We start from the raw sequence: 26,239 nt of genomic DNA on the forward strand, positions 1-26,239 counted from the left end.
CGCACCGCTATGAAGAGTGGCCCCCGCTTGCCGCAACTAGAGAAAGCCCTCGCACAGAAAGGAAGACCCAACACAGCCAAAAATAAATAAATAAATAAAAATAAAAATAAAGGAATTCCTTTAAAAAAAACCAAATATTTAAGAGGTATACAATTATAGATTTACATTAAAAATGGATTCTTCCACTCTAGGAAGAGTTCAGGTATTCCTTGGTCCTGTAGCTTGGGAAAAGGTGGGTCACCCTGGAACTCTCATTCTCAGAGTGAACCTGGCTTCACAGAGCCCCATTCATGTGAGCGAGGCTCTCCAAATAAAAACCCTACAAACAAGTTGTGGCTAAATGGACACATGAAATATTCACACAAATAAAACTGTGATGTTAAACAAAAGTCTTCTAAAAATATAAAATGCCCAGAACCACTCTCCACAAACTAACTCAATCAGAATATCAACGTTGAGGAATATATATATATATAATATATATATAAATATGAGGAATATATATACACATATCATCCCATGGAATATATATGTATTCAAAAGACAATTCTGATACTTAGCCAGAGTTGAAAACTACCAGAATATACCAACACTTTTCAGGGTACAGTTGTACTTTAGGAAAAAGAAATCCCAGGGTAGAAATACTTTTGAGCAATATTATAGTTGCAGAAATACATAAGTACAATCTCGCCCCACTTAGCCTGACAGGGATTTATAACATGACAGTAGTTAGCTCTGGGCATTTGGGGACACCACTCCTGGTCTGGGGCAGACAGCTCTTCTGACCCCTGGCTGATTTATCTCCTTCTCACCTAAGTCTTTAATGCATTTCTCTTTTTTCAGCCACCTGATCTTTACTTTGGTATGATGTATTTTCTTATTCATTTTTCCTGAATTAAACTGTCATTCCCACTGGCATGTTTTTGGTTCCATAACATACATATACTGTGTCTCTCCATATTTTTCTCACTTCCTCTCCTTATCCTTCTAGGAAAACGTTCCTGCTTTTTCTCCTTATTTTATTTTTTAATTTTGGCTGTGCCATGTGGCTTGCGGGATCTCAGTTCCCCATCCAGGGATTGAACCCGGGCCACAGCAGTGAAAGTGCTGAATCCTGACCATTAGACCGCCAGGGAACTCCCTGCTTTTTCTCTTTAGTTCAAACTCTTTTACTAAAAGTTCTTGGCACTTGCACTTTCTAGGCCTGCTGTCCTTGTGTGGGTTTTCTCCCCTAAATATTCATAATACATTTTGACCTACTAAAGAAAATGTTATTTGGAAAGAGAATTTCTAACAGTATCCTTTCTTAAACATTTGCTTCAAAATTTTTATAAACATGTTTGTAGTTAAATTTGATTTTCAAAATTCCATTGAATACTTCCTTAATCACACACACAAAGCCCGAAGAAAGGATTTTGCATTTTTTTAATGGTGAAAACTGAACACAAAAGTACACAAAGCAAAGATCATTAACTGTTACATCCATGTTTAAAACAGGTGCTTTCTTGCACACATAGTGAAGCTCCTTTGGCAGTATCCAAGTTGCTTGCTGACTATCTTATGAAAATGCCATTGTGGTCACTCTGTTTACAGAATAAGATCCAGGATATTTCATCAACTCATAGGGTAAGGTCAACTGACAAGACTTTCACTGAAGTTTATACAAATATTGGTGTTATCCTCACCTCCCCCTCCACACACAAATGCACTGAAGGCTCCAAAATTCTATTTTAGAATCTTTGGGTCAAAAGCCAGAATTTGTTTTTTTTTTTTTACTTTATTACTTTATTTACAATACTTTCTACGCAAATCTGGTGAAAAATGATTCACAGGTGCTTCAGTGCTACCCATCCCATAATACCTCCCTGAATGATAAATAGAATAAATAAAAATGTGAATTTGATAGTTAGAATTTTGTGTGTGAACAGAAAAAAAAAATTCCCAAATGTTTCAAATATTTATGAAAAAATTATAGAGTATATTCTGAAATGTTAAAACAGGTTCTCTCCTCACTCAGGAAATAATCAGAGATGCTGCCACTAGGCAGCAGAATGGATACTCAAAGGAGTATCCTAAAAAGATGCAACAATGCCAACCACACGTTTTCTTGATTCAGAGAGAGGGATTGTGTAGTGGCTATGAATCTGAGCCAGGCTAGCTGGGAAAAAAATCAATACAATCATCTTCCAGCTGTGTAACCTTCAGCAAGTTAACCAACCTCTCTGTGCCTTGGTTTCCATACAGCAAAATAAGGGTAGCAGAATAAGAAGAGTTTCTACCTCACAGGATTCTTACAAAGAATTAATATTTAGAACAGGGCCTGACATCTAGTAAGTACTCGGTAATTATTAGCTGAAAAAAAATTAGTTTTAGAAAATATTTAAGCCTAAGAAGACTTTTCTGAGAATGAAAATTCATTCAGCCAAGAAATAGAAGCTACAGAAGCATCTGCTTAAAACACATCATATGTATCTCTCGTACACATGAGTAAACACCTTAGAGAATTACTCAGAATCAGCATATGTAAGATACCAGCATGCATGCCAGGCCAAGTAATAAATGCACGCAGGATGTCAAGGCAACCCAGGCTTTTTAATCAAATTGTCACATGAAATGATTTAATATTGTATTAATATTCTACATGTTAATCACTGATTCAAAAAGGGAGAAGAAAAAATGATGACCCAAAGTCCACAGAAAGAAATCAAAATTAAAAATATCACTCCACGCATGTGAAAATTTTCCATGGTTAAAGTCATGCATTTTAAAATTCTAGTTATTATTAGAGTGTGTAGCTTATAAGAACCTTGCAACATTTTAGAGAAGGTCTTTTGTTTTTAAGTGTGTGTGTGTACCTGAAGAATGTATCAAGTACATGGTACTCTAAGACTATATTATTATAACTTAAGCCGAAGTTTTGCCTGTACCGCCCAGCAGCCTTAACCAACTGCTGGCAGGTTGCCTCAAAGATCACCAGGTTTGTTCGTTTTCCTTCTGTTCTGTTCCCAGTTCTGGTAGCTCAACATTGCCTTGTGATTCCAGCGATTCAAATAGCTGGTGAATAGTTTCAGCTTTGCTCTCTCAAATTTTCAGGGGCTTTTCTCCAAAAGTGATCCCCAGCGCCCCACCCCTTGTTTATTCTTTCCTCCTGAGGAACCCCCGCCCCCCACCCCATAGTCGAAAGACCACTGTGACATTTTGGGCCACCAGATGGCGCGCTTCTCCTTACGACCACCCTTGTAAATGGTTTTGCCAGAGGCAAAATAAGATACAGATTTTTAAATGTACAGATTTTTAAATCTGACTTTTCAAATGTAGTTGACCTTAAGAATTGATGAACAAGGCCAGAAAAATTAAGCTAAGAAACACTGAGAGAAAATGGAGATTTATAACTACGGTTATTAAAAAAAAAATTAGCAGGCCACAGTTGCCGACTGTTAATAAATGTGTATTACTGTGAAGAGTAGAATGTTTCTTGAAATTTTGGCCTGTGTGAAACAAAACCAATATAAGACAAAGGTTGCCTAATTAATTGTAACATATCCTTAATGAGGTAGGAAGCTCAGTATGAGCCAGGAAGCTTTTTGGCAGTCTGATTTGAGTATAGGATGATGTTTAAGGAGAAAGAATTTGTCAGTGTGCTTCCACCATGGTTTGGAGGTAAAATGACCAATGTGTTACAGCTTAGATGGTAATGTGTCTAGTGTGAAGAAAAGCAATTAATTCAGTTACCATGGTTTAATGAAAATATTCCATGAAACAAACCATTAAGAAATTAGAAGCAGTAAAATGTCCCCAAAATAACGTGATGATTAAGTCGATTAAGTATATACATAAGATGGACAAATACATCAGGAAAACCATGCAGTACACAACACAATGAATTATGCATTTATTAAAATATATGTATCTACTAATTTTATATATTTTAATATAGCAATAATAGTGAGAGGAAATACGCAAATTTTTAATAGACTTTATTACTGGCTAATGGAATAATAGTTTCAATTTAATTCATTTTCAACTTTTCTGTAGTAAGCACAAATCCTATATACTTTTATCCACTTAACTTTGGGAACTGCAAAAAAAGAAAAGTTTAAAAAAATAGTTGAGATCTCTTTGCCCGAGTTCAATATCTACCAAACAAATGTTTGAGCTGTATTTGGTCTGAGGCAGCTGCCCTCCAAGACAGAAAGCCTTGTTCACAGTTATGCCGCCAAATACACGTGGCAGCACAAAGTAAACACAAGTTTCCTGCATGTATATATTAGTACTCTTTTGAATATGGTCAGACAAATTATTTTCCCAGAATCGACTAATTCCTGAGTGACCTGGTTAGATTAATTTTTTGAACGTGCACAGCTGGGGATGAGAACCAGACTCTCAAGGACCCCAGGAAGATGCTGGGGTCAGCATCTTGGTGCTGACCAAGGCCACTTGGTGGCTTCTAGTTTTCTATCTTTAATATGAGAGAAGTTGCTCCAGTTTTTGGAGGGAAATGCCTCCACCCTGGTGGTCCTGATTGGAGCAGGACACTGTGAGGTCCAACACAGTAACTAATTGACACCCCCACTCACAGTCCCATGAGTGATGCCAGATAGAGCTGGCCGGTGGTGGCAACAGGCGTCACATTCCAGGGTTCTTCCCTCAGGGACTTTGAAAGGAAACAGGGCTGATATTGTTTTCTGCTGCTTTTTCCCTTCATTTGGGTCGAACTCACCGAGAATATAGACAATGAGACAAGAGAAGAGCTATCTCCACAGCCATCTCCTTCCTTCCCCATTTACTCCAGGCATCTAACCATCTGAATACAGCGCCAAAGAGCTGGATCAAAGAGCCAGATTGACTGAGTTTGAGACCTGTCTCTGTCCCTGGCAAGCTGTGAGATACTCTACTTTTTATTTCACTTTCTTCATCTTAAAAAAAAAAAGAGGATAATAGTACTTACATCAAAGAACTATTGAGATAATGTATGTAAGTAGGCACTCAGAACTAAGTCTGGCACCAAGGAAGAGCTTTATAAATAAGTGTCAGCCACCTTAGCATTATCGTCATCATCTTAATTATCATTTTCATTGTCAGAACAAGGAGAGGGTGTGAGCAGAGATCAAATCCTGTGCTACTTCAAGTCTGGCATTGTAAGTGCGGGTATCATTAACCTAAGGAAACCTACATGGCACCTTTGTGCAAATTAGAAAAAGACATTCCCTCCTCAAGACACTTCCCACCCATTTTTGGGAAGACTATCATAATGCGCACAAACATCCATGATGCCTCTTCTGGGAAAGGTGCCTCCTCGGGTTGTGCAGTGCACAACCTTCACGCTGTACAAAGGTCCAGGTCTCCCTCTGATGGAAGAGACCATGGGGCTTGGAGACAGGTGAGTTCTTTGCATAACAGAGAGAGGGTTAAAAGGAAACTTGAGTGGGTCCAGGAAATGCCTGGATGTGTGTGTCAAATTCTGGTAGGGGTATTAGAGTGTATGTCCCGAGGAGAAGGTTCAAAGCTATTCTCAGATGTTTAAAGGAATCACAAGTCCCCCCAAATTTAAGGAGCCTCATTCCACCATTAGGAGATGAGATGACGTAGGTGTATGGAGTCTGAGGTGATGCAGGAAATGAAGGCAGGCTCTAGATGCAGCTTGGGATTCAGGAGAATCAGTTCTCGGGGAGAGGTCACAACTGGGGCCCTTTAACAAGCAGGAACTCAGAAACCTAGATGGGGAACGTTTTGACAGTGAACGGGGAAGGCTAAAAGCAGAGAATTCCTGAGACAGTTCCTATTTCTTAGGTCCAGCTGTCCGGAAACATGAAGAATGCCTCAAGTGCACCCTCTCTTTCCCCACAAGGAGTCTGCAGGCTGCACTTCATTCACATTCGGCTAGGACATAGTCCCCTGCGGCTCCTCCTGTAAAGACAAGATCCAGGAAAGAAGCATCACAGACCTGCGATCCTCTTGCCTCCTCCCCTCCCCGGCCACTCATGTCAACTCTTACCACCCCCTTCCCAAGGAACTCCTGGATTTCAGGCACCATTATCTCTCATCTGGAATTGCTGAATAGCTTCCTAACTGGTCTCCTTGTCTCCCATCTCACCTCCTAACAACTCACTCTCCATATCGAGGAGACTGGGTCCCTCCTTGCTTATTTAAGTCCTTGCATTGATCGCCGCCCCTCCAGTGCTCATAACATAACATCCCAAAGGCCCCCAGGGCTCTACAGGAGTTGGCTTCTGTCTGCCCCTCTTTCCCCTGCACCACCAATGTTCAGGGAGTAGAAATGCAGACTGAAAAGTACGTAAAGTCAAGGGTCAAATTGATAATAATTTCTCACCTCCCAGCATGCCTCACACTCTCCCACTTGCACGGTTGCTTCATCTGCATTGACTTCCCCTCGTCCTCAACCTCACCTAAAGAAATCTTACTTCTTCAAGATCCAGAAGCCTTTCTTGATCCCCAGATGAACGTGGTCATCCCTTCCCTTGACACCCCAGAGCATTTGCTTCATATCTGCCTTAGGATCTTTGGGGGTCTTTAACTGCATTTACCTGTCATGGATTTCATTCCTTACTAGACCTGGGTTCTGAGATAGCAAAGGTGACTTAACCTCAAAGCACCTGCACTACCTAAAACAGCACCTTGCAAAATAAGAGGCGTTCAAAAGATGTCTGTTGAATTAGGAGCTTTCATTCTGAGGGAAATCATTAATTCCTGCTCCCAGGGAGATGCCAGGGCTCCCAGAGAAAGACAGATGAGAAGGCTTCTCATGGATGCCAACTCCCCTTTGCCCTCCCCCTGCTCCACTTCCTGCAGGAGGGTCAGTGTGTCCTGGGGGCAGAGATGCTAAGAGGCTTCCTCCTTCTTCCTACTCACTGGAAGCCTGCCTTCTCCTCAAGATTCTGAACAAAATTCCAATAAGGAAGAGGATGATACAGACAGCAATTCCACTGATGATTCCAGTGACCAGGGTGCCAGACAGCGAGGGCTCTAAAATAGCAAAAGCAAGGGAAAGCCCATGATCACTGCCCCATCCCAGAGCCAACCCTCCCCTCTCTGCCCTGTTGACCACTCCCATCCCACCCACACCAGGTTTTCTCAGCCCCTGGCTCTCATCCTACCCCAGGTGGCAGTGAGGGGCTGATCCAGGCCTGGGTGTTCCACCTGGCAGCTGTATCTCTGCTCTTCCCCAGGGAGCACGGCCAAAGCCACCCAGCCCTGGTAGGTTCCGTCCCCGTTGGGCAGCACGTCCTCAGGCTCAACGTCCTTGGCATCCAGTGGCTGCCTGTCCTTCAACCACCTCATGGTGATGTCCTGGGGGTAGAAGTTCAGAGCCTGACACCGTAGAGTGGTCACTGCAGAGGCCACGTGATGAGTCACTTTCACCAAAGGAAGTGCTGAACAGGAAGGAGGGAGGATCTGGAGGGGGGATTCCTACCCACGCCAGGAAGACCAAAACTTTCACTTCACTTTCTCTACAGGTTGGAGGAAGGAATTTCCCTGTGCAGATAGAGCAAGTTGTAGGAGAGACACACCATTTTGTGCCCTAAAACATGTTCCACGATTGGGTTCTGATGTGGTGTCACATGGAGAACAGTCACAGTCATATCAGCCTGTTCTCCGGTCCCACATGTAAATATGCATACCTGTTGCCCATGTCTTACGTTCTTTGTTAATACATTAAGTGGAATCAGATGAAATTGCCCCTATGAGGCTCAAAAGTGATTGAATATGTACTACTGGTAATTTCACCTGGTTCAACCCAGTAAGTATTCTTGTAAGAAGGGGCCTTGTAAGATAGGCAGCCTACGTGACTACTGCCATGTTCTGTGAACGTAACCTTTACCCTCCAAGATTCTGTTACTCTGACCGGTTGCCTCCTTGGTATTCATCTCTTGCCTTGGTATTCATGTAATAATTGGCATCTCTGAATTCCTAAAAGTTATAAATATACATAGCGGTCTTGGTTAAATCAAGAGAAAAATCACAGTTACTTCTTCTTTAGCTACGTGCATGGAAAAAAAATGAACACCATGACTCATGGCTGGATGATACATTTCAATTGTAAGGTGGAGACCTCAGAGCTGGAGACCTCAGGGTGGAAAACTCAGACCTCATTACTTTCCCAGAGAGTTACACAACCTCGACCATCTCTGAACACCCAGCCGGGGATCCCATGCCCTGCATCCGCCTCCCCTCCCTCACAAGAGGGGCAGAGGGCGCTCCCGCCATACCTTGCTGGTCCAGGGCCCCTCTCCCCAGCTCCAGCAAGCGCCGCAGCTGCTCTGGGCAGTCCCGCTCGAGGTAGGCCCTGTTCTGCTTGGCCCGAATCTTGTTCACTTCCCATTCCAGCTTGGTGGTCTGAGCCCTGGGCTCTGCTGCTCTCCAATCCAGCATCTCAGGGCGGAATTCAAGATGGTCCTGCCCATCGTACCCGTACTTCCAGAACCCTCTGGTGCTGTTGTCCTCTTGCACCTCACAGCCCAGGATCACCTGCAGGGTGTGGGACTCTGGCAGCACTCCCAGCTTCGTTACTGAAACCAAAGGAGCAGGCCCCTGTTTTCGCCATTACAGGGACCCAGTGACCTCAGGAATCAAACTCCTGCCCTCTTCCCTGCCCCCGGATCTCAAATAGCCAGTTCTCTCCCTCAAGATGCATCCCTGAGGCAGGGACACACTCCGCCCACCTCGGGAAGGCAAGGCGCGCTCTCCACATACCCTTGCTTTGGTTGTGGTTGTCCATGATGGTCCAGAAGTCCACGATGAACATGTGATCCCAGCCTTTCAGGCTCTGGCTCAGCTGCAGCCAGAGCTGGCTGGTGGCCCTGCCCCAGCGCCACGGGGCACGAGGCTCTACACGGCGACTCTCGTGATCGTAGGACACGAACAGCTGGTCGTCCACGTAGCCCAAGGCCTCAAACAGGGGCAGCCCAAGGTCTGGCTCGGAGGCACCCATGAAGAGGAAGCGCAGGGAGTGTGACCCTGGGGAGAGGGCGACAGGCCTTCTCAGTGGGCTGCCTGGGGAACTGGGAGGCAGACCTTCTGAATCAACTGGTACCAGCTGTGTCTGGTCCCACCCTGTGAAAGTGACATGCGGTGCCTGCCTTCCCTCCGCATGCCCCTCCCGTCTGCTCTCCCCTTGTGCCCATCTGCCACGTGTGCCTGCCACCCCGTTGCAGGCCCCAGCCTCTGCCCCAGTAGTCACGATTACAGCAGCCTCCTTTGGACCCAACAGACTCTAGAAAATCCCAAGGTCTGTCTAGCTAGGGCAGTTGAGATCAAGAGTTAGTGCTCAGAGCCAATTAGATCCAAGTCCAGAGGAATTATTGTTGGTTTTTATCACTACTTCCATCTCTAAATGCTTTACTGTGTACAGGCAGACTTCGTTTCATTGCACTTTGCAGCTAATGTGTTTTTTACAAATTGAAGGTTTGTGGCAACCCTGAGTCAAGCAAGTCTATCAGCACCACTTTTCCAACAGCCTTTGCTCACTTCATGTCTCTGTGTCACATTTTGGTAATTCTCGCAAGATTTCCAGCTTTTTCATTATTATTATATTTGTTATGGTGATCTGTGATCAGTGATCTTTGATGTTACTATTATAAAAAGATTTTGCCTCACTGAAGGCTCACATGATGGTTAACGTTTCTCAGCAATAAAGTACTTTTAAATTAAGGTATGTATGTTGTTTTTTTAAGACAATGCTATTGCACACTTAATAGAATACAGTGTAGTAAACATAATTTGAATATGTACTGGGAAACCAAAAACTTCATGTGAGTAGCTTTACTGTGACATTCCCTTTATTGTGGTGGTCTGAAACCGAACCCACAATATTTCTGAGGTCTGCCTGTAAATGTTTCCTGTCAAATGCTGGAAGATGTGCTGATAAACAGCTCAGGGCAGCTTTTCAGCAACAAAACAGTTCCAAATCAAATGCAAATATAGAAAAACCCCAGTAAGCCCAAGAGGACAGATCTCTGGGCAGGTGAGAGCTTCCTTACACCTCCCCTCAATTCTAGAGTGAGGGAGTTCAGGGATGTATCCGCAATGCCTAGAACAGTGTCTGGCACGTAGTACATGCTTAATACATACTTGTTGGGTGACCAAATGCTGACTTCTAGATTTTTGTCTCTGGCCGTGAACTCTAGACTCTTACACTCCAACTGCCTACATGATACCACCAGTTGGATGACTCACTGGAATCTCAAACTTGAGCAAGTCCAAAACCAGGCTCTTGATTTCCCCCAAAATGCTCTTTCTTCTGCCTTCACCATCTCAGGAATGGCATCACCTATCCCCCTGTTGCTCAGGCCGATAAAATAAAAATAAAAATAAAATAAAATAATAACAGAGGCACCTTCGACTTTGTCTGTCATGTGATCCTGCATAGATCCCTCAGCAACTTCCTTCAAAATAGATTCAGAATACAACCGTTTCTCACCACCACTTCCGCTCCCACCGGCCCAGTCCATCAACTCCTGCCTGCCTGCTTGCCCTGTTTTTATCGTTGCCGCCTTCACTACGCTTTCCACAGAGCAGCTGGAGCAATCTTTTCAACAGCTGTGCTCGATCACATCACTCCTGGGCTGGAATCCACACTGTAGCCTGTGAGGCCCCAGGAGACTCACCCGCAGCTCCTCTGCTGAGCCCATTGCCTATCCTAGGCCTCCGGCTCCTGCGCTCCTGCTGCACCGGCGCCCTTACTCTTTCTTCAACCAGGACATTCCGTCTCTTAAGGGACATCTGGCAATGTCTGGGCACATTTTCGGTTGTCTCAGCTGGGGAGTGTACTAACATCCAGTGAGTAAAGGTCAGGGATGCTGCTAAACATCCTACAGCTCACACGACAGTCCCCACAACAAAAAAAATGTCAGCAGTGCCGAGGCTGCAAGTCCTTGCCAGCTCTCCCCAGCCTGTCCGGGACGCGCTGCTCCCAGGCAGCGTCACCTCTATTTCCTTCAGGTCTCTGTTCAAACCCAGCCAGGGGGCTTCCCTGGTGGCGCAGTGGTTGAGAATCTGCCTGCCAATGCAGGGGACACGGGTTCGAGCCCTGGTCTGGGAAGATCCCACATGCCGCGGAGCAACTAGGCCCGTGAGCCACAACTACTGAGCTTGCGCGTCTGGAGCCTGTGCTCCTCAACAAGAGAGGCCGCAACAGTGAGAGGCCCGCGCACCGCGATGAAGAGTGGCCCCCACTTGCCGCAACTAGAGAAAGCCCTCACACAGAAACGAAGACCCAACACAGCCAAAAATAAATAAATAAATAAATAAATAAAAATTAAAAAACAAACAAACAACTCACATTATTAAAAAAAAAAAAAACCCAGCCAGGGAGAGTGGCCTGCCCTGATCTCTGTGCGTCCCACGCCTCAGGGCACCCATTACCTGATGCTCTCTATCCCTTTGTGTATTGTCATCACCATCTACTTGAATGCAAAGCACCAGAGGACTAGTCTCCCCGCTCTCTCCTGGGTCTAGAACAGCGTAACACATGGGTGGTGTTCCTTCAATACTTGTGAACAGTGAAGACTTGTGTCCAACAAATTTTATGGTTCAACCCCTAATGCAGTGTGACTTTTAGGAATCGCAGCTATGAAGCGGAGACACGGGCTCTGCCTCAAAAGCCCTGAGTAACGTTGAACAAAGTCACCACCTGTGAGCAAGTCTTATCTCATTCTCGTCATCTATAAAGTGTGGATACACATACTACCTACCCTCCAAGTGTGGTTCTGAGGCTACCTGACAAAGTATAAAGCATCCAGAGCTGTGCCAGTCAACAGTAAGGGCAAACACTGCCAGCTAAGATTAGAACCAGTGATACTTCATTTAATGTCAGAAAACCAGATTGCCTGAATTCTTTGTAACCTGGGGAAAGGATTTAACCTGAGGTCGTTAACCACTAGTAAAATCAACATACGAATAGCTCCTACCTCCCAAATGCATAGTAGAGTCAAACAAGATCACAGATCTGAAGGTGATTTAAAACTGAGGTCATTACTTACATGTTAATTACCATTCCTTTGGCATCCTTTAGTAAAGGCCGGTTAATTATACAATACTATTAACACTGCAAATCAACAAACCAGGGCTGAAAAGGAGAACTGTGAGATTCAGTTCAAAAGTTCAAAAACAGCAGATATGTTATTTTTCCAGGCAAAAGAACAATCACCAAGAGTCAGTCAGTCCCTAGGCCGACCTCTGTCAAGAACCTCCCACCCACAGCGCCAGTGGTTCTGAAATGGAAACCCGGCTGGGTCCGCCGTGCGTTCGCTCGTCCCAAAGTCTCCCAACCCTTAGAGCGCCCGAGGAAGGAAACACCGAGGGGGCGCTCCGGCCGAGGTCGCCCTTGGTGAAAAGAACTTCCTGTTTGGGGATGATCGGGGGTAAACCGACACAACCACCAGTAGAAACAAGAATACCGAGATCCGAGTCCAAGGACCCGTAATCCGAGCTTGGCCTCGATGAGAAAAGGTTTATATCTAAACACGGCACAGTCGGAGGAGGGAGTGGGTGGTTCCGAGCGTGACTCCATAGCAGCAGGGACAGCGAGCGGGCCGGGGGTGGGGGTGAAGGTCTTGGGGCGAGAGGCCCCGTAACCCCATCTGCACCCCAGTGACTCACGTCCCCTCCGGGGAAAGTTGGGGGAGGGGACCGCGCACAGGGCTGAGCAGTCGTTCCGAGCTTAGCGAACTCCCAATCGCTAAGAAAAGCTAGTTTCGATTTTTCCTCCCCCCCACCGCCCGCCGCTCCCCTCTCTGGCCCGCAGCCCCCGGACTCACGCGGCGATCGCCCCTGCGTGGCCACCGTCCGCAGGAGGATCAGGAGGAGAAGCGCCGGCCGGGCTCGCGGGCCCATTTCGCCGGCTCGGACCGTCCGTCCTGGCGCTTTTCAGCCGCTTGGGTAGGGCGGAAAAACGGGGGTGGCCCAAGAAGTCACCCTGGAGCCATTGCCGAGGCTCCGGGGATCCCAGATGAAACTTCCTGGACAGTGGGAACCTTTTCCGGGTCCACTGGCGAAAAGAAATGGGTCTCCTGCACTTGAACTCTCTCTCTCCTGCAATCCAGAGTACCTGCTTGGGAAACACTCGGTGACGCAGCTGTCCTTCTGGTTTTTAAACCCAGAGAGGAGGTTGCTGACTGGGGAAAGTATATTTCACGATTTTCTGATCTAAATATTTAAATATTGAATAACTTGAATTTTTAATTATACATTTTCAAAAATTTTAAGTTCAACTTTCCAAGCCTGATGTTTTTGCATAAAAATTTTATTTTATTCTTTGATCAGAATTAGTTAAATCATAAGATTAACAGATTAGATCCTATCTATCGAAACATCTTTCACAATTTATGTATTTAAATTATATGTCACAAACTACTGCACATTGGAATCACCTGGAGAATCGTTAAACCTATTGATGCCCTGCTATAGCCCCCAGACACTCTGATTTAATTGCTGTATGGTGCAACCAGAGCAATGGGATTTTAAATACCCCTCTTCCCGCCAATACACACAACAAAGTTTGAGAACTACTGTCTGATAAATTTCAAAAGGATATTAATATCTGATTTTCCTGAAACCTTTAAGTGCCTAATAAATATAAGTGATACCTTTTAAAGCATGTATGCAAATTTTGGCCATCTCAGAAAAAATCAGAGTTGGAAATTAAGACCTCTTAACTGTGTGGGGATATGAAATAGGGTGGGGAAAATGTTGAATATTGCTGATGAGCACATGGGGGTTGATTGTACAATTACTTTTTTTTCTTGGTAACAGCTTTATGGAGATATAATTCACGTACATACAATTCACCCATTTAAAGTATAAAATTCTACGGCTTTAGTATATTCATAAAGGTGAGCAACCATACCACAATCAATTTTAGAACATTTGTCATCCCCTCCACAATGAAACATTTTAGTACCGTTTAGTCATCATCTCCAAATTCCACCATCCTCCCTCTCTCTCCCCTTACCCAGTCACTAAGCTGCTGCTAAAAAACATAATTCAGCAAAGTAAATTTTAAAGATTGAATTGGCTTTATTGAATGATTCATGAATCAGGCAGCATAACATCTAGCAAGCAGAGGAGAGCTCCAAAGAGCTACAAAAAGGGAAAGATTTAACGGTACTATGGCCTTACTCCAGTTTCTCTGAACCTCAGTTTGCTCATCTGTGAAATGGGGATAATTTCTGATCACCAAATAATACTCTATGTGAATGACCTCTTACAGCTGTTAACAGATATGGACACCCCTAGAAGGTAATAATTACAGACCGGCAGATTAGGAATAAACTGTATGTTGTACGTTTTGGTTTAGAGTGCCATCAGAACTAACGAGATACCATGGTATAAATGTCTCTTTCATTTGGGAAAAGTTTGGGACGATTGCAATGACTATTTTTGTCAATTGTTATCTTTCAGCTCTTCCAAGAGCCTTAGAAATTTTAAGGGAGAAAATGTCCTCGATATTTAATATCTTCTAATGAAAACTGTCGTGTATATTTTTTTCATTACCGATGAGAAAAACAACAAAGTCTACTCTTGCTCACTTTAGTATAATCAGAGTTTTTGTAAACTACCCTATTGTATCTCATTTCTGATGAGTATATATGTGTGCTTTAGAGGCACATAAATTATAATCAATCTTCAAGGCAAAGTTATACTGCAAAGCCACTGAAACTCTCCGTCTCAACTTTCTCATTTGTAAAGAGGTGATAATAACAGCTACTTCATAAAATGATTTTTAGAATTAAATGAAAAAGAATAAAAATTGATAAATGAAGCCCTCAACAAGTGCCTGGCAAATAAACAAGGCTAAACCATGTTTATTATTAGTACATATTCTAATATCATACTAATATTATCAATGACATTTTTTATCTGAGGATGCTGCTCCCTACCAGGTGATAGGTCAGTATCCTCTTACAGATTGCCTGTATTGTGGTTATCTCACTATCAAAATAATAATAATTTAAAAAAGATAAAACATATGCAGTCTCTTTAGGTCTTTGGAGTTCTTATGCCTAATTTGCTACTCACATTTAAGACACAGTTGAAGTGGTTTCTGCACAAGACTGTTTCTACCCCCTGTGATTTGGTAAAATTGGCCATATCCTCCTTTAGTCTCTACTCCACACTCTACTGCCAGATGTAAAACATTTCTGTCCATTCTCTTTCCATACCTTTCCCCCTTACTCTAAACTGTATGCACTTTGAGGGTAGTTATCTGTGCTTCTCCTCCTTATTAATTGCTTGAGGAGGTGAATGAATCAACCATGGGTTTCTTGTCCATTTGACAATTTATTTCTCTTTATAAAGATTATTGACTCCAAAGGTCCCGGTAGCCAGCTTGGTACTTGACTGCTCTGGGCCTTTACTTCAGTCTCACAGCTTCTCAATACTGTCACTGTCAACTGTAGGTAATAATCATTTCTTTCCATCAAAAGACTATATATGAATGAGTTTTGAAATCTTCTGGGTAATATGTCAACTCAGAGTTAATGATTGATGACTTAGCCCGGCTATAAGGAGCATCAGCTGTCCACCAAGGACAGTGTTAATTTGGAGCGCCATCTAGTGCCTATTGGTACCAACGACATCCTACATTGTAAATGCCCTTGGGCAGGGAAGGGTAAACCAAAACAAACCCATTTATTAAATTGTTAATTGGACTTTTACACAACCTACACTTCAGTGCAGTCTACTTCTTGGGGCTTTGTTTGGAGCGTGTGTGTTACAATGAAGGTGCTGGATTGATCTTAGGCACATTGCAAAGTCCCAAACCCTTTAAACCTTTTTATCCTTATTAGCACATAGTGTGTAATAAATTTGCTATTACTATCACCATTGTCGTAATTGATATACCTTAACCAAGATAGTACCAGTGTTGTTATCTTTGCACAATAGTGTTTTCTTCTGTCATCTTCCTCCTCACTGTGGTCATTTTTACTTTAAGAAAGGAAAGAAAAATAATTTAGTATTTTAAAAGTTGCCTTTGTAAGACTATGGCTAACCTCCATGCCTGGGGAAAGTCGACTGTTTCCTCCTTTTCATGTCCACTCTGACCTTTTCCACAGCCATTATTCCATATCATTTTCTAGGTCCCCATCCTCCAAATTCCACCATAAGGGTAGAGCCTGTCTTATTTACTTCCTTATTCCCTAAACCCAGATGGGATTATCGAAGGTGCAGATTAATTTTTTGTGGAATGAAATAATTATCCAGCGTGATATTTCTGGACTACTTAGACAACTGTCAGTCCAAGCCACTTAATTTGTTCCTGCCTTGCCTTGCCTGGCTATAGACTTGCTGAAGTCTCAGGGCTTCACAGTGGTGTCAGGATCACCATCTGTCAAATGGGAATAAAAATTTCTGTTCACCAAAAGAGACAGAAAAGTGTTAAGTTATAACTAAAGGTTAAAAATTACATAAGGGCCTGGAGAAATTGTAACATGCCAGCCGCCAAAATGAGCTTTGGTTGGTTGGGATCGCCATCTAGTGTCCGTCAGAACAGACAGCAAGATGTGTTGTAAACACCTTTGATTCTACCGGAAGGGTATGATATTCATGCAGAATTCTTTGCAGGGGTGAAAACACTTTCTGCCTACAACTCATTAAACAGACTAGTAAGTAATTAATAGTTATGGGAGTATTTTAATTTTATACACTTTATAATAGAAAAACAAAGGTCTTTGACTTTAGTTCAGTTGATATTTGTGTGTGTGTGTGTGTGTGTGTGTGTGTGTGTGTTCAGGGTACATGAATTGTAATCAGTCTGCAGGGCTCTCCTAGGAGAAATCTGAAGTCTCAATCTCCATTTCCTTATTGGTGAAGTGCTAATGCTTGTAATGGTAGTCATAGGATGGTGGTGAAGACAATGAAAATAGTGCATATAATGCCTGGTGCATAGAAAGTGTTCAGTTAACTGTTATCTTTATTAGTATTATTGACACTCTTAAACCAACAGTTACAGAATGGTGTTGTGTTTATAAGAATGTATGTATAACTTTTAAAATAATTTTAAAAATATGTATATAAAAATTTGTACTTACAACATGGCAGGTACTATTCTTAGAACTGTATAAACATTAACTCATTAATTCTCATAGCAACCTATAAAACAAGTACAACTATTGCCACTTTATAGATGAGAAAACTGAGGCATAGAGAAGGTAATAAAATTATCTAATGGCAAAGTTGAGTTTGAACTCAGGCATTCCAGCTTCTGAGCCAGTCCTTTTGATAAATATACTATGCCACATCTGTATTTTTCCTGGACTATTTTATAAAATTAAGAGGAAAATATAAGTGCTACTATCATTAACCATGAAAAGTGTAAGAAATCTATGTATTAACTGAAGCATAGCTACAAATTCTTAGGTAAGCTAACATTGTAAGGATTTGGTCCCAGCCAGAAATTTTGTTTAACTTAAGAAGGTTTAGGTGAGTTCAGTAGTAAAAAATGCAGGGTGATGGGATACCTTGGTCCCTCTTCTGTATTGACAACACACGGTTCTCCCTGACAGCTATGCCTGTCTGCTGTTGGAAGTATGCACACACTTAGGACGCAGAATGCAAGGAGGAGGTGACTATGTGAATGTCATCATAATCTTTTCCTTTTGAGTTTTGGTCAAGGAGTGAGCTCCAAGAACAGCAATGCAGGGGGTAGATTCTGAGTGACAGTGTTCGTCCTTGATTATGTTCTCTCCTCTCACTCCCCAGTACACATACACACACACATCTCCCATCTCTAATGGGCAAGCTTCTTCTCTTCTTATTAGAATCTCTTCTTGAGGTCTTCCTTGGGTTAGTTCCTAGGTCTGGTGACCTTTCAGAAGCTGCCAGGGGAAGCATACATAATTGGAAAGAGAGAACCAGCTTGTTGGGCTTGCTCTACTCTTACCCACTCCTCCAAATGAAGGAGAGTATCAACTATCTCAGGGTCACCCCAAGACAGGAGACTCCCATGGTACAAGGATGTAGTGGAAATAAACCTCAAATAAGAGGCTACTGTGTGCTCCGTCCAATCCCAGGAACTGTACGCACATTATCTAATTCAATCTTCACTATATTCCTGGGGCGAGGGAGCAGTGGGGAGTGTTACAGAGGAGGAAATGAGTGTGCTGGCTCCAAAGCTGCTGTCTTGCCTTCCGCTCTTTTGCACTAACAACTCAGCTGTGTTCCCAACCTTCAGGCAGCCTTACAAGTCTCAGATTAGCCTGGGGCTGCCAGGATTTTGAATGGTCTAGGGAATGAGGAAATTTCCTGAGTTGACCTTCTATCATTTACATTTATAATACATATTATATATATAGTATTACATATTATAGATTTCATATCCAAGTCTACATATAGCATATATAGTATATATAAAATATACATACTATGTAGAGATTTATATGTAATATATAGTAGTATGTATTTAATATTATATATTTATACTACTATATATTTTACATATAAATCTCTATATAGTATATATAGTATTATGTGCTATACTTTTTTTTAAATTAATTTATTAATTAATTAATTTATTTATTTATGGCTGTGTTGGGTCTTCGTTTCTGTGCGAGGGCTTTCTCTAGCTGCGGCAAGCGGGGACCGCTCTTCATCGCGGTGCGCGGGCCTCTCACTATCGCGGCCTCTCTTGTTGCGGAGCACAGGCTCCAGGAGCGCAGGCTCAGTAGTTGTGGCTCACGGGCCCAGTTGCTCCGTGGCATGTGGGATCTTCCCAGACCAGGGCCCGAACCCGTGTCCCCTGCATTGGCAGGCAGATTCTCAACCACTGCGCCACCAGGGAAGCCCAATTACATGCTATACATTTTATGTACAAATCTATAGTATATAATGTAAATGAATATATTATATGCTGTTTGTTATATATAATTATGAATAGATATAATTAATTTTATAGGTAGTAAACATCATATACATGTGATTATTAAATTTAATACTCAGTTTTAATTTCTAAAGTAGTAAATATCTACATATATATGTAACTTACATTAACAAAACTTACCGGGGGGCTACTAATTTTTAGAAATGTGAAGGGGTCCTGAAATCTGAATTTTGAGAACCACTCTTCTAGCCTGTTCTCTGATGTCTTAATTTCCCAATTGGATTGGTAAGTACTTGAAGGCAAATGTTTAAGCAGCACATGAACATTTTTGGTTTTTATACTTTTGTTCTCTCAGTGGTTTGTGTCTTTCTTATCAGATTTATCACACTGTATGATAATTATACTTGTCTGTGTCAGTCTCAAAACGTATAATTCCTTAAGAGGAGACACTTCGCTTGGCTTATCTTTGCTTTTGTTACCTCCTGGTGTCCTTTGCTTAACAAGTGCTCAGTAAGCATATGTGAAAAGCTTATGCATGGCATAGTGATGAGCTAGGAAATAAAAAGCAATAACATGTCCTAACAAATCTACCAAAATTTGTATGCCCCTGTTTCCTCCAAAATAGTCATCGTGTAAAGCCATATATTTATTCTGATTAAGGCTATTGCCTAATATATGTTTTCATCTTATGCTTTATAATTGCCTTCATTAGCGGCCTAAACTGAGAAAGTGTAAAAATGTATATCTTCTTGGTATTGACAAATCCTTTTCTTTTGAAGGTAGGTTTCATTTTTGAAACCACTTAAAATCATTTGAAAACAAGCTTGAAAAATAAGGTGGCTATTAATGCCCTAGTTTCTTGTGTCACTTATGTGCTTCTAATAGCAGTTCCAAATGTTTTGCAATGTACTGTTCCTTTTGTAATACTCTCTATGTATTAACTGAGCTCCCACTATGTGCTTTACTACTATATTCTGTGTTGGTTTCCGCAGTGTATTTTGAGAGTGTGTCAGGGAATAAGATACAGAAACTTTAGTCTCAACCGAAAGTTTCCTTGGCGAGTCAGGAAAAAACAGGTTTTAATAACTTCCAGTTGGGGCCTATAACGAACAGACAGAACACTCTTCTGGCATGGTAGAAGGAGGAAGTGAAAGAAAAATCAGTTGTCAGCCCCTGATCCATACACCTGTCCCAACAACTCCTCTCACTCTCCTTTGAGTGTGTCTTGCTGTTTGAGTCTCCCTCTCTCTCTCTCTCCAGCTCCATTTAGGCTTGACATTCTGCTCTGCATCTTTAACTTTGTCCACCAGCTTTCCTGACCCGAAGAACATGAAACAAAATTAGCCAACCCATAATATTTAGGATGTGTGTAAATACAAGAAAACACAATTTATTGCATGGCAACGTTTAACTTTGTCCTCAGTTTATTGCTGGCTATCTTGACACCATCAATTTTGAGTGGGCAGACCACACCCTTAATCTGAATTTTCCCTGGAGCTAATTTTAGTAGGTCTTTTGTTGCTCACAGGTTTGTTCAATCTTATTTCAAAGACTGAGACTTCATGGGACATCTACAAGATCTAAGGTGGCTTTATAGCTCATGGTCAAAAAATCTTGTATCTTCCAATTTTTTAGAATGGTTTCTAGAGATTCTGATTCAGAGTTTGTAGGACAAACTGAATAACCAAGTGTCAAAGTATAATTTTCAAAACATGACTCTCATACAAGTACTGTGTATAGTGAGCTTGTGCATGGGTCAGAGAATGATTTCAGTATTAATGACGGAGCAAGCAGAATGACAAAGTTAGTTCAAAGCAGGATACAGGAGAATGAAATATGTGTTCAGTCAGGGCAACAAAGAATGCTGGGAGGCTGAAAAATCAGATACAAAATTGTTTAATGTCCTATTAGGCAATGCAATCATAACTTTTAGGGTTATCTTTTCTACCAGAAAGAATTCACTTGCATCTCTACTGAACAAAACCTTTATTAATGTATCAGTCTTCTACAAGTAAACGTATAATTTTGCGTACTCTGAGCCCAATCGAAAAGGAAATATTAAGTCATAGTGGACAGCGTGCTGTTCAGTATGACAGCTATTAGTCACGTGTGGTCATTGAGCACTTGTAATGTGGCTAGTCTGAAATTTTACAAATGTAAAATACACACCAGACTTTGAAGACTTACCATATGAAAAAAAGAAGAGAAACTGTCTTATTTTTTTAAATATCGATTACATGTTGAAGTGATAGTAGTTTGGATATACAGAGTTAAGTAAAATATATTATTAAAATTAGATTCACCTATTTCTTCTTATTTTTTCATTGTGACTACTAGAAAGCTTAAAATTACGTGTATGACTCACATTCTATTTTACTGTATAGCATGGCCTTAGAGCATTAGATGAACCACAAGTGGACTTGTGGAGAATTCTCTACTACAGCTTGAAAAGACATGAAGAAATATCTTTGCTTTGTTTTTGACTTTTCTCAACACAAGTTACAGGGATCTAGAGAAGGGCTACTTGTTTTTCTGCCTTCCGGCCTCTACTATGTAGCCAGGAGGTTGAGAGCAAGAATTTGAGTGGCTGGTGGCTGGTTCTGGACTTCAGATTTGCATATAGAGAGATGTGATTTGATTGATTTAAACTGAGTGGTCATATCAGAAAACTGAATTACAGTAATCAAATTTACATGCTGCTGATTTGTAAAAAGGGACACCAATTTATAGTGAAGGGAGGTTCAGTGACCTGGTAATCAAGACTCCACACAGCTCTTTTCCTGGTGGTTATGCACACTTAGCTGAGTTTCAGATGAAGAGGGGGCTCATTGCACATAGAATCAGAACAAAATGGCATGTTCTTTTTTTTTTTTTTTACCAAAACATATTAGTATGATGAAGGTGCTTTAGTTGTTCATACACTTTCAATGATTTCTTACAATTCCTATGCCCAAAGTCACACTGATGGATGGCAGGTCTAAAGCGATTTTTTGTGGTTGCTAATTCATCCATCACTAATCTTATTAGGCTGTTAATTCCCAGAGGACATGACCAGTAGTAGACATAGTTTCCAAATGTTGAATGAATGTTATTCAGTGAAACCATGGGGTTATCCTTAGTCTAAAAGAAGATACCTCATTTTTCATTCATCACTGAACTTAATTTGTATAACCCCTTTTGACTATCACATCTAAGACTGACATCTTTAGTACATATTTTCATCTAGATGTAGTAGTAGTAAAGGGAGCTTTAGAATAGAATACATATGGCCGGCTTTAGAGGGGATAAGAGGTGAGCTTATCAGCAAAAAGTGGCATAATAATTTATTTGTTCTAGTACTTTTCCTCTATTTCTGTTAAAATTTTGCCATTTCATGATTTCTGTTTCAAATCTATAGTTCATCTTAAAAGTCAAAAGTGTATCTTGTTGAAGTCAGTTGCTTTATTTCCATCTGTATCTTTGGGTTCCCAGCTAGAGAGTGTCCTGTACCACGACATGTGTTAGATATTGTTACTGGAAGTAACCTAGAATTTTCATGTGCTGAAATTCATCTTTATTGCAGCATGCAAAAATAAATAAATAAATGCTTGTTTTCTCTGAAAACAGATCATCTACACGTCCCTAGCTGCCAAGTCTATTTGGGGGTTATTTGCAGGCTTAGGGGGTCTCCTTTCTTCCCTCATTATCCCTATTCTTGAGGGCCAGACCCCCTGTCTTGCACAACCCAAAGGGAAACCTAAGAGCTTTTAAAAAACAGCCCAATTTCTCGCCTTTGGAGAAGTGAGAAGAGTGCCCCGCCCCCATCTATGAAAAGAGGGATTTGATAGAGTTTCAATGTCTTCAAATCAAAGATTTAAGTCTCTAACCCCCCATCATCCAGAACCCCCCCCCAAGGCTTACGAACCCCCTCCCATCCCGCCCTAACTGCTTTGGACTGGTCCCAGTCCACAGTTCCTGTGGGTCTGTACGCAGAATTCACAGAGGATCTGTGTTACTTCCCTTGCGAAGAAACAGAATTATGGTGAAAATTTAGGTGGAAACCATTTCGTTTTTGGCTCCAAAAGAAGGGAAGCATGTACCCAACCACCCCTGAGAAAAAGAACTTTCAGGGGCAAAGGAGCGAACAGGTAATTTAGAAGAAAAACAGAAAGTGGTCTCCGACTGCCCAGGACTTCCCTAGGAGTTGGGGGAGTTGGGGACGACTGGACGAGTAGTCTTTGCGGTTGCGGAAAAAATAAATGGAGAGCACGAAGGCTGAGGCTTCTCGGATCCTTTCCCGACCAAACTCGGGTGATTTGGTGCTGGGTATTTTAATATTTTCCCCCTTTTGTGAAGTGGAACAAACACAACTTGGGCGCACCGCTGCGACTCAGAGCCTGCCAGCCAGGCGGGCGACCGGAGCACCAATCAGCGCGCGCCTGCGCTCTATATATACGGCGGCCCGGGCCGAGCGTAGTTCTATCGGCGTTTTGCCACTTGTACCCGAATCCTAGATCTTCACCATTCAGCATGTCGGAGACTGCTCCTGCTGCTCCCGCTGCCGCGCCTCCTGCGGAGAAGACCCCGGTTAAGAAAAAGGCGTCCAAGAAGCCGGCCGGGACGCGCCGGAAGGCGTCTGGGCCACCGGTGTCCGAGCTCATCACGAAGGCTGTCGCCGCTTCCAAAGAGCGGAGCGGTGTGTCTCTGGCTGCACTCAAGAAGGCGCTGGCGGCTGCGGGCTACGATGTGGAGAAGAATAATAGCCGCATCAAGCTGGGTCTTAGGAGCTTGGTGAGTAAGGGCACTCTGGTGCAGACCAAGGGCACCGGTGCTTCCGGCTCCTTTAAGCTCAACAGGAAGGTGGCCACTGGGGAAGCCAAGCCCAAGGCTAAGAAGGCGGGTGTGACCAAGCCCAAGAAGGCTGCTGGGGCAGCTAAAAAGCCCAAGAAAGCCACGGGTGCGGCCACTCCGAAAAAAACCGCCAAGAAGACCCCGAAAAAGGCCAAGAAGCCAGCTGCAGCTACTGTGACCAAGAAAGTTGCCAAGAGTCCAAGGAAAGCTAAAGCTGCTAAACCCAAGAAGGTTGCCAAGAGCTCAGCTAAGGCAGTGAAGCCCAAGGCCACCAAGCCTAAGGCTGCGAAGCCCAAGAAGACTGCACCCAAAAAGAAGTAGGCTGTTAATCGTCTGCTTCTAAAACCCAAAAAGGCTCTTTTCAGAGCCACCACTGATCTCAAAAAAAAAAAAAGACCTGTATACTCCTTCCATACTTGCTGTTTCTGTGTATACCTATCACCTTTGGCCTTTTAATCTAGATCAAGGTTGCGCAGGAGTCGTTGCAGAAGGCTGCTCACACTACACTAAGATGGGCAGCGAGGGCTTGGAAGGGTGACTGCGGTGAGGTTGCAGGGTGTAGACCCATCCCTGTGGGTTGTTCCTTGCTCTGCGGTGCTTTTGGTTAGTCTCCTGGTCAGCAATTACAAGCGCTGTCCGGAGGCTTGCGTACTTCGGCTATCCGCCTGCCCCACTCGACTCCTGTGAGCAGCAAATACAACCACAAAGAAATCCAGCCAGTTTCTTAGTCTTAACGAGATATTCCGATTGGGCTAAGAACTCATTCAAAAGTCCCGCCCTGCTCGCGGGTTGGCTCACTTCTCCAGCCCGTGATTTTCACCCCGTATTTAATTGGATGGTGGCCGGCCTCCATCCTTAGTCTCCAATGTTTGTTTTCCTTTCGTTGGGTTAGCACTATTCGCTTAATACAGAAATGTATCTGGTATTTCGGACATTTTCCATGTTTCGAAAGTCAAGTTGCTGGCTCTCGGGGACGTTGGTATCATCCGATCCGGGGAGGAGTGTGGGTGCAGGCACTCTGGCCTCGCATTCTTTTGTTAATTCCTGTGGGCTGTGGCAGCAAAGGAACATTTGAAAAACTGCTACAGCGGTGGCAATGACTCTTCCACCCAGGGCAAGGCTGGACCAGGGATCTTTCTGTTCCTCGCATCGTGTAACTTAAAACAAATGTGTGATGGATTTGAGCGCATGAAAAACAACTTTTAGTCGGCCATTTTGTCCTGGCCGGCCAGTCAAGGATCCTCATTTTAGGTGGACTTTAAACTTCTAAAACTCGAAGATGCTTTAAACGCATTTTTGTGCAATCCAAAATTTTCTACGCGAAGGAGAAAAAATATATTGGTAAAGTTTTGGAAATAGTGTGTGTATTGGGGGGGGGAGGTGATGTCTCTAATAAAGGGCTTTAGTTTTCATTAACAGTATTATATGTGGATTCTTTCATATTCATGGCGTTTCTCCTGGATAGAGAAAGTCCAGCGTCCTATTCCTATTCTGGTGGGCAGAGAATTTCTCAAGACAATTTCCCGGGTCAGGGGCTTCTGCAGACCTGCAGCTCAGTTCTTCAACCATTGCCACAAGGACGAATCTGTGAATTGAGTTATTTCCTGCATTAGTGGTAGTGGCAATAGAGTTCATTCCTCGTCTTAGTCACTGTGTAGGAGAAACCAAGAGATCTACTGGATAAAAAGAGTAGAATGGAGCCAAAGTGCGTAGAAAAGCAGAGATGAGAGATGTACAGAGAGTGCTGCAAGATCTGGGTTCCTGACACCTCCTGAGTTCCTGGTTCTTTGAGCCACCTGAACTCCTGCCACCGGGGCCTCTCCACTTAGCTCAGGTTGGGTCAAGTTGCAACAACCAGGAAACCTAATAAAGACACTCCAAATATAATCACAGATAGGGCTTATAGCAATAGCACCATGTACTTCTATTTTCCCTTTCTCCTTCAAATAATTTCAAGTCCACCCATTTGCTTGATTTCACATCAGCTCTAAGAGGCAGGGAAGGAATCAACCTAAGCAAAGAGAGTTGATTCTCTAATTTTTCTTCAAACCTCTTGTGAATGCCCTTTGGGGTGTAAATTTATTGGGTTTATATACAGTTGATCCTGTCATTGAATGTTTCCTGCAAACGTATTTGCATAGTTGAAACATGTCCTTTACTTTCAAGTAAAACATATTCCTCAAAAACAAATATAACCATTCTTTAGTAAGGCTGCAGGAAGAGTTCATTCACAGAGAGCTAAGTTATTGTTAAAAATCTCTAATTTTACCTAGTCTTTAGATAGTCTTCAACAATGTTTCCTCAATTTTGTCCGTGTTCTTTTTGTTCCATTCCCTCACAACTGTTCACATAGTTTACTGGCTTGGGTCTAATAAGACATTCAATTCTAAAAATTGGCTAGTTTAACGAAAAGGTCTTTGTCACGATTTTGTTTAGTTTATAAAACCTATATTTTATTTTTACATTATTAATATTATTTTCAGTATTCACTTATTATTATAAAATAATATTGACAACATCAATAATATACTCAAATCATTGGCCAAACATGCTGATTAGCCAAAAATAGCAATG

The 26,239-nt window shown here is 42.6% G+C and overlaps 3 protein-coding genes across 8 annotated transcripts in view; 2 read left to right on the forward strand and 1 right to left on the reverse strand.

The window, feature by feature from the left end:
- Positions 1-26,239, forward strand: part of LOC103016137 (uncharacterized) — a 115,793-nt gene that overhangs the window by 72,224 nt on the left and 17,330 nt on the right. Inside the window, 1 exon segment of the mRNA XM_057554202.1 lies at positions 7,792-7,804. Within this exon segment, the coding sequence (XP_057410185.1) occupies positions 7,792-7,804 (13 nt within the window).
- HFE (homeostatic iron regulator) lies at positions 3,869-13,081 on the reverse strand. 6 transcript variants are annotated; one of them, XM_007177366.3, is made up of 7 exons: positions 12,777-13,081; positions 10,195-10,296; positions 8,713-8,976; positions 8,229-8,528; positions 7,116-7,391; positions 6,871-6,984; positions 3,869-5,907 (listed from the first exon to the last, which is right to left on the reverse strand). In XM_007177366.3, the coding sequence occupies exons 3-7, from the start codon at positions 8,948-8,950 to the stop codon at positions 5,867-5,869; spliced, it is 969 nt and encodes a 322-aa protein (XP_007177428.1). In that variant the 5' UTR covers positions 8,951-8,976; positions 10,195-10,296; positions 12,777-13,081; the 3' UTR covers positions 3,869-5,866. The 6 variants fall into 6 exon arrangements, with proteins under 6 accessions (XP_007177428.1, XP_007177427.1, XP_057410179.1 ...); XM_007177365.2 differs by lacking the exon at positions 10,195-10,296; XM_057554196.1 differs by lacking the exons at positions 10,195-10,296; positions 12,777-13,081 and adding an exon at positions 10,626-11,110.
- H1-2 (H1.2 linker histone, cluster member) lies at positions 23,307-25,081 on the forward strand. The gene has a single exon (XM_007177368.2). It carries the CDS (start codon positions 23,345-23,347, stop codon positions 23,984-23,986), a length of 642 nt encoding a protein of 213 aa, XP_007177430.1. The 5' UTR covers positions 23,307-23,344; the 3' UTR covers positions 23,987-25,081.

This window comes from Balaenoptera acutorostrata, chromosome 10 (assembly GCF_949987535.1).
Source record: "Balaenoptera acutorostrata chromosome 10, mBalAcu1.1, whole genome shotgun sequence".
In the NCBI taxonomy this organism is placed as follows: domain Eukaryota; kingdom Metazoa; phylum Chordata; class Mammalia; order Artiodactyla; family Balaenopteridae; genus Balaenoptera; species Balaenoptera acutorostrata.

Coding starts and splice junctions, on each gene's coding strand:
- HFE (XM_057554196.1), bottom strand. CDS start 10,794: ATGTTAGTACACTCCCCAGCTGAGACAACCGAAAATGTGCCCAGACAT. Junction 8,529..8,712: donor CAACCACAACCAAAGCAAGG/GTATGTGGAGAG, acceptor CTTTGGTTTCAG/TAACGAAGCTGGGAGTGCTG. Junction 6,985..7,115: donor GCCCCTCACTGCCACCTGGG/GTAGGATGAGAG, acceptor TTGCTATTTTAG/AGCCCTCGCTGTCTGGCACC.
- H1-2 (XM_007177368.2), top strand. CDS start 23,345: ATGTCGGAGACTGCTCCTGCTGCTCCCGCTGCCGCGCCTCCTGCGGAG.